This window comes from Mustela nigripes, chromosome 7 (assembly GCF_022355385.1).
Source record: "Mustela nigripes isolate SB6536 chromosome 7, MUSNIG.SB6536, whole genome shotgun sequence".
In the NCBI taxonomy this organism is placed as follows: Eukaryota; Metazoa; Chordata; class Mammalia; order Carnivora; family Mustelidae; genus Mustela; species Mustela nigripes.
In genome coordinates, this window is record NC_081563.1 from 59,606,949 (window position 1) to 59,615,253 (window position 8,305).

Consider the following 8,305-nt stretch of genomic DNA (forward strand, 5'->3'; position numbering starts at 1 on the left):
AGCAGACAGAGGCAGAGGGAGAAGCAGGCTCCCTGCTGAGCAAGGAGCCCGATGTGGGACTTGATCCCAGGACGCTGGGATCATGACCTGAGCCGAAGGCAGCTGCTTTAACCAACTGAGCCACCCAGGAGTCCCAGAAAAACTATTTCTTTAGTGTGAGTATAAAGTACACTGAAGTATTCTGAAACTTAGAAATTATATAAAATATTCCATCATGATAGATCAATAAGCTGTTCTATATACTAAAACCTTAGTACAACTTAAAAATGAGAAGTTTTTAGAACCCTAGTTTGTTGTTTGTAATTCTGAGTGCACTTACAAGGATTTAAAAATCCAACAAAGACTATTTTAACAGTAAAAACAATGAAAGTATTTACACAAACTATAGATAATAAAAAAGTAGCACCGCCACAGAGAGCTATGCTTCCTGACAAAAATTCAAGTTAAAACTTGTTCTTCCTGCTTCTGTCCCGCAGCTGTCCATCAAAAGCAGCTTTCTCCCTGCGGTCTATCAAATATTTCCCTCACAAATCAATTTTACACATGATCAGCCCATACCCCTACTGAGCTGAACCTCCCCGTTAATTAAGTGAAGAAATTACCATATATATTATATTAATGCAAACATCATTCAGCTAGTAATTCACGGCTGATCTGGATAATGGAAAGGTTGAACACCCATTAACCCAAGCCAACAAAATGGGTTGGCTGAGAAATTCTAGCAGGTCTCATGTGACTTTTCCCTCTAACTGCAGCTCTGCGGTATCTGCTATTGTAATAATTAAAATCCTCCTGGTAGATCAATACTGGAATCTCTTTATGGGAAGTGCCCTGATGGAAATGTCTCAAGGAAGCTGGGGCTGTGGAACTCTGAAAAATTCATTTTTTTTATCTGACAATTATCACCACACTGCAGACTAATTCAACAGTGCACCCCTCTCACTCTGCTTTGAATGCACTGGAGATTGACATCTTAAAAAACCTAACATCTCATTTTAACAAATAAAGGCACTATTTCCACATACAGTTTGGTATTATCAGCAATCATGAAACCACACAAAAAATTAATATACATTAAGCACTTCATCTTCTGATGGCTTCCTCTGAGTTTCAGTTATCGCTGCCTTCTCCTCATTTCCTTTCTTTGTATCTTCCTGTATTGATCTCTGCCTTTTCATCTCTTAAAAAAAAGGGGGGGGGGGAAGACATGTAAAATTATTATAAAGCTTGATATTTGTGTACTGAAATGTGGATTTACATTATCAGCTTATATTTATATATGTAAGTATATATATAAATATATAAAAGTATATATATATATATATATATACATATACATATACACATATACAAAGCTAGATTCTATTAAATCATAAGATGGGAAAATATTTTTAAAAGCATTCCTACCTGGTCTATTCTCAACATATTGACTGAAAGACTGAAGTTGAGTTTTTCTGACTGTAGAATCCTTGCTGAACACAACAGGATTTCTAAATCGTTCTGTTGCTTTTTGTAATCGCTCAGTCCGGAGATCTTCTGTGCCATTCTAAAAGTAAAACACAGTAAGACAGTCTAGATCATATAAACATGAAATTACATATTAGTAAAACAACTTCTACTGATTTGAGATAATGACAAATCAGAAACTTTTTGAAAGAAAAAGTATCTTAAAGACCTCTCTAAATAGTTCAACTACAAGTTCTGTTCCCTGGAACCCAAACTTTGGGAGACATAGTTCAGACAGAGGATCCCTCTTGATAACTTTGATTCATTAGACACTGTAAACCCCTGTGTCTTCTTCTCCCAGTGATATCTATCATTTAAAAGCCATGTTGTTTCTGCCTGTTCCCTCACTATTCTGCCCCCTCAGTTTGTACGGTCCCACAGACTTGTATGACAAGAAGAACTAGTTTCTAATTTTATGCCCATTGAGATAAACCACTAATGCTGGATGAAGGCTAAAAGGTAGGATTATAATACTACCCCACTGAACTGCATTTCATCAGCTATAACTTTCCAAAGCCAGATTTGTAAGTAAGCCCTTTACAGCTAAGGAAACTACAATTATCTTTTCCAGAGCTTCCTATGTTAATACTGGTAACAAATTCAAATGGTTCTATCAACAAGAAATATCCCAGAAGACTGAACTACTGCGATGTGTGGAAGCTGCAGATACCGAGGTGCTGTGTACCAAACAAATATTTCATTTTATACCTAATCTTTTATTATTTTTATTAAGTGTTTTGAAAGTAAATAGGGAAAGGCTAAGATGCATGACTAATAGCTAAGCCTGCTGAATGCTGAAACTGGTTATCAAAAGCTACCAAGACTTTGCCCTTCCTCTGCATTGAGACAATCAGTAATGAGGGAGTCCTCCAATGGCCTATTCTCTAGCCTCAAGGAGGCCTGGGATACAGAATCCTCAAGGGAAGGTAACAGTTTATCCTTTTCCACAAACACAGAATGCCTCATTTATAAATGTGTAAACTGCATTTTATTAAAAAAATAAAACCCCAAATCAATGCTGAAAGCTTCAAGAGAACAGATGGACTCTATATGTTCTTTATAAGCACCATTTAAAAATTCTTAACTAAAAAGATTCACACAAGGACAAGCTGTTTAAAGCACACCTTTTGTTGAAGTAACTTTAAAAATCACTACATAAGAGCTTTTTTTAGAAAGCCAAACCAATTTGATCTATTTAGACAATTAAACCTTAAGAATAAAATTACCTGTTTCATTTTTGAAGTTATAGAATATCTTTATTATTGGGATCATGCTTATAGTATGCTAGCTCTGTAGCTAGGACAGGAACAATTTCGGCTTTTATTTATTTGTTTAAGAAAAGTGTGTATTCTTACTGTTATCATTATAATAATTGCCCAATAGTTTAAAACTCCAGTCTTTATCAAAATAAACAAACACAGCTAAATTTTTTGAGGCTTGGCAACATGCTAAAATATCAGTGCGATTAGCCAGCAAATCCCATCTTAAGAAACGTTTTTATGACTAGGGACTTCTGCCACTTTACAAATGTATTCCTCTAAACCCACTAATTCAGTTAGCCCTTTCAATCCATTGTATTATTCTTAGGCCAGCGTCATTCTGCATTAAATCCACTGCAGAAAGCTAAATTGAACGCAAAAAAATCAGACCTGATCCAGGCTTCCTTTTGTTCAAAGACAGAGACCAAAAGTCCTCTGGTGATGCCACACACTTTCATCACCAATTTATAGAAACCAACAGTATAAGGGAAAACCAAGGAAAGTCATTGTTTTGGGACTTCAAAGCATCTCTGTGTCAGAGGAAGGAAATCCTTTCAGTCAGCAGGGCAGTCCCCATCGTCCGCAGGTGGGTGAAAAGTTATACAGCACTAGAAGTGCCCTAAAGCTACAGAAATATTTATGATGCCATGTGAGGAAAAGGGAGATGGATGGCTTCGTGGGGGATAATATAAATAGCGTAAATCAAAATAATCTCATGTGGCATTTTGGCTAAACTCTTGCACAAGTTAAGATTTATATTGGCAAAAATTACTGGCAAGTATCTCTATATACAACCACATACCATCTTCATGTATTAACATTAATTCTAGTTCACCTAAACAGGTCAAATGTTGAGGATGACAGAAAAAATGCTGGAGTTCTCTTAGCAATGTTCTTCCTAGTAAAATATTAACGTATATAGAAGTCAAGAATAGTTTCTACTTTCACCAACACATCAATTTAAAGTAGTAGTTTCTCTGGAAAACAGTATATGAATACTGATTACTATATTGATACTAAATTGAGTAGCTAGTCAATAAAAAAATTTATATCTTAATCTTAACATGAAGAATTTGTAAGATTGATTTTAGGATTATAAAGTGCCAGTGCAAACTAGAATACACAGATACAGAGTCAAATATTTCAGCTGAGGTTTACCTTAATATCTTGCTCTGAGCTCTCAGTTAGGGCTTTCTGTGCAGCACTGGAGAGTGAATTTGACACCTGTGGCTGAGCTTCTAGGAGCTTCTTTAACTTCAAGTCCATAAACTTAGTGTTTTGTTCTGTTAAACAGACAAGATGCATTAAGATGTGCAGACTATCAATTTAGGGGACATCATAAAAATATTACTACATTTTAAATACATTAATTAGGCTTGTGAGATAACATATCAGACCTGACAAATGCAGAACTTTCAAATATATATAAACTGTAATATGTACTATATAACTATAGTATAACTGAGCCGTCTTTAGTATGTTAGCATACTTTTTTTTTTTTGAAGAACACTTTTTAAAAAATTTATTTATTTTTTAGAGAGAGAGAGAAAGCACATGTGCATGTATGTTGGCGGGGGGAAGGGCAGAGAGAAGGCGAGAGAGAATCTCAAGCAGACTCCTCACAGCACAGTGCCTGATGTGGGGCTCAATCTCACGACTCTGAGATTATGACCTGAGCCGAAATCAAGAACTGTGCCACCAACTGTGCCACCCAGGTGCCCCTATATTTTCTTTTATTGAGATACAACTGTTTTTAACCTTGTGTAAGGTTAATGTGTACAATGTGCTGATTTGATACATTTATATAATGCAATATAATTACCACCATAGCATTAGTTATCATCTCTATCACATCATATATAATTATCATTTCTTGTTTGTGGTGGGAACAATTAAGATCTAGTCTCTTAGCATATTCTTTGTATATATATATATGCATACATATACACACATATATATTTCCCCCCCAAATCAGTCCCCTTAAAGAATATAGTCAATATAACTAAGACCATTCAGTTATACTATATAGTTAATAATGACTATGCTTACCTGAAGACCCAAGCCTGTATTAGGTGTATACATGTATCTAAGTAACTGCATAGATTATACATAATAAAATAATCTATCTACAAAGTAGATATTTAAAAGAGGCAATACATTTTACTCTTAAGTTATATTATTTCAGTTTCAATACTTCTAGCATATTAAATTTATACACATAATACCATATTAAAATAAGTTCTTAACATGATCTCAGTCATGTATACATTGCTAGAATCCAATGTTTAAGTGTGTACATAGGTACCCAGTATTGAAACAGGGCATATGTTTAAAAAATACCTTAGTCTTAGAAGGCAGAAATACAGCAATCACATTTTAGAATGTATTAAATAAGGATAGAAATTTAAAATAAATAAAATATAGCTGTAACTTTTAAAACAAATAATTTCAAATTACTTTTAGCAACTGCTTTAATCTTTAATAATAAAATAATTCAGAAATAAATGGAAACAAATAATTTCATTTAAACAAATTCACTCAAAGCAACTCTTTAATAAAACGGTTGTAAAAGACATGCCAACCATTTGGTGAGTGATATTTTTCATAAAGATTAATAAGTTTTCTAATTATAAGACTCTTAATAAATGCTATTATCATTACTTTCATGCAAATTGGTCAGTTTATATTGCCAGGCCTCTCTTTTAAACAATATCTGATGAACTATGGTCAAATCAAGATAAAGATTAAACAATTTATTATTAAAACATTATGACTTTTACATACATATTACAAAAAGAATTTTGGGGAAAATAGAGAAAGGCTAAAAATCATAATACATGCTACGTGCCTTCAGTTTCCAATTTGCAATCCTATTTCTTATTGCCATGAAATAAACTATACTCTGGATTACAAAGTCTGTCCTTGCATATGCCAAGACTTATTGGCATGCTTGAGACTTATAAACAATATATTAGTTAACTCCAAAAATAGGTAAGACTGAGATGTGTTTTCTTGTTTGGCATACATGAAGTAGGAGAGTTTTTAAAAAAGGATAAGAGTCAAGCTTGTTAGCCTATATATATATATATATATTTTTTTTTAATGTGATTGGAAATACTGGGAGTGTCTCTTCCATTTTCAAAAAAATTTGTAAAATTTATTTATTATATTATAATATAATATATTATATTATAATATATATTATATAATATAATTATATTATATTATAATTATATTATATTATATTATAAATTTTATTTATTTTCAAGTCATCTTTACACCCAATGTGGGGCTCAAACTCATGACACCCAGATATTAACAGTCCCATGCTTTACTGAATGAGCCAGCCAGATGTCCTTAGCCCTAATATTAACCAACCTTTAAAGAACTCTGTCAGTTGTTACAACTAGAACCAGAAAACTCCCTTCACCTTACCTACGAAGTGGCTAATTTTTTCTGTCTTTGTAATCTACTGCAAAATCAGAAAATATGTGTCACTTATTGACAATGATTTTATACTTCCATAAATTGAATTTTAAGGCCTTAAATCTGTACCTATGGATGCCCTCAGCAGGAAAGGGGTGTTATTGGTTTCTGATAGAGACTCTGGTGGTGGTTGTGGTGAGGGGGTGAATAAGCAACCACAAAAAACTCATTCCAAAAAAAAAAATCAAACTAACCAAGTTCTACTATATTTTAAATAGAAAGAAGTAAAAAGGTAGCCCCAATTTTGGGTTAAACATTCAAAAATTTTCCTTAAATATCAGCATTCCCCTGGATTTGCACAATTATAAATATGCTGACTTCTATTTAGTAAAAGTATAATTTAACACTAGACCATGAGGGAGCTACTGAGAAAGGGCATGGATTTTCTTGGGTGCTCCTTATAATCAGGAAGACCCTGGTTGAGTGTTTCTTGGAGAAATGACAGCAAGATTTCAGAGGAAGGAGAAACAAAGCAGGTTAGCACTGAAGGGGCATGCCAGGGTTGAGAAGAAGAATACATATTCTTACTCCCTTCAGCTTTTTACAGGAAAAGACAAATTAGGGACTTCGCTTCCTCACCTTTAAGTCACCACTCTTCATTGCTATAAGAATTCAATTCAAAAAGCACTTAAGGAACCTCTCACGTATACAAAGCTTTGGATTGCTACCAGATGCTGACTTATAAAGACAATGCATCTGGAATACTTACCTATTAAAACATGTGTAAGAATCTTTATATTTTAAACAACAGTTCAGTGATTATTGATAAAATATTTACTGACATAAGATATGAGATTAATAGTAATCTATATAAGCAGTTTTCAAAGTGTCTTATTGTAATTAGATACGGAATAGTGTAAATTAATTTGTTGGTATTATTCAAATATTTAAAATAAGCACAAAATTTGCAAAATAATATTACTAAGACTATCAATTCTAAACCACATCAGAAAATTTGATCCATGGTTGACATTTACATTTGAAGTATTCATATGTATGACATCTATACCTCACAAGAACACATCAAAATATTTAGGCTGAGATGGGAAACCAATTTTTGAATGCTTATAAATTATCTCATACAATAGAAAATATAAGAATAAACTTTAGTATGCAAAGTACAATTTATTATTCCAATTTTATTGTTAATTTTAACAATAAATCTAAAACAAAATAACACAAATTTGATGGAAAGTAGATTTAGCTAAATGATTTGTGAGGGCATAAAATGTAATAAGACTACAAAAAGAATTTGTTATCATTATTGATGAGATAATAATAAAAATATAATGATAAAGTTTGCCATGCAGCAGGATGCAAAATATAATTTGAAATTACCAGGAGTATCAAGGTCACTTTCTAAGTTAGTAAGTTCATCTCCACCTCCTACAACAAAGCCTTCAGGAATCTCCTCGTTAGTATCTATCTCAATATTATCATTTTCATCTGTAGGAACATGTAGCAATAAGGTTAGTATATTATTTCTATTTTGTATCATTTATCCAAAACACTAGAGTAGAAAACTTTAATGACAGTTACTCGAATATGGTCTGATAGAGATCAGCAAGAAATCAGTTTTAAGTCACTTTTCACTATTGGATTAACATTTATACTTTACATTCACATGTCAGAGTTGAATTGTCACATCAAAGCAGATACAAAAGTTTTGACAATTTGCCACACATGGTCTCTGAGTCACTGAGCTCATCAAGTCCCTATATCTTAACTTGTAATGTGTAAGTAATCTCCAGTAACAGCATACAAAAATAAAGTTGATTTGGTAATGAAGTCATTAAATGGTATTTCTAAATTATAATTTTTAGCATTTATTAGATATAAATCTATAAAGAAAGAAATCATTCTTCATAAACTTGTAGCTATATTTAAATCATTTGCATGGGGCGCCTGGGTGGCTCAGTGGGTTAAGCCGCTGCCTTCGGCTCAGGTCATGATCTCAGCGTCCTGGGATCGAGCCCCGCATCGGGCTCTCTGCTCCACAGGGAGCCTGCTTCCCTTTCTCTCTCTCTGCCTGCCTCTCTGCCTACTTGTGATCT

At 33.3% G+C, this 8,305-nt stretch overlaps 1 protein-coding gene across 10 annotated transcripts in view; it reads right to left on the reverse strand.

Annotated features, from left to right (window-relative positions):
- EHBP1 (EH domain binding protein 1) overlaps window positions 1–8,305 on the reverse strand; it is a 342,159-nt gene that overhangs the window by 45,315 nt on the left and 288,539 nt on the right. For 7 of the 10 annotated variants that reach the window (XM_059405990.1, XM_059405988.1, XM_059405989.1 and 4 more), the window contains 4 exons: window positions 7,590–7,697; window positions 3,924–4,048; window positions 1,408–1,546; window positions 1,074–1,180 (listed from right to left, as the gene is read on the reverse strand). In XM_059405990.1, the coding sequence (XP_059261973.1) occupies window positions 1,074–1,180; window positions 1,408–1,546; window positions 3,924–4,048; window positions 7,590–7,697 (479 nt within the window). The remainder of the gene's footprint in view (window positions 1–1,073; window positions 1,181–1,407; window positions 1,547–3,923; window positions 4,049–7,589; window positions 7,698–8,305) is intronic. The other 3 variants (XM_059405995.1, XM_059405993.1, XM_059405994.1) reach the window with 1 other exon arrangement.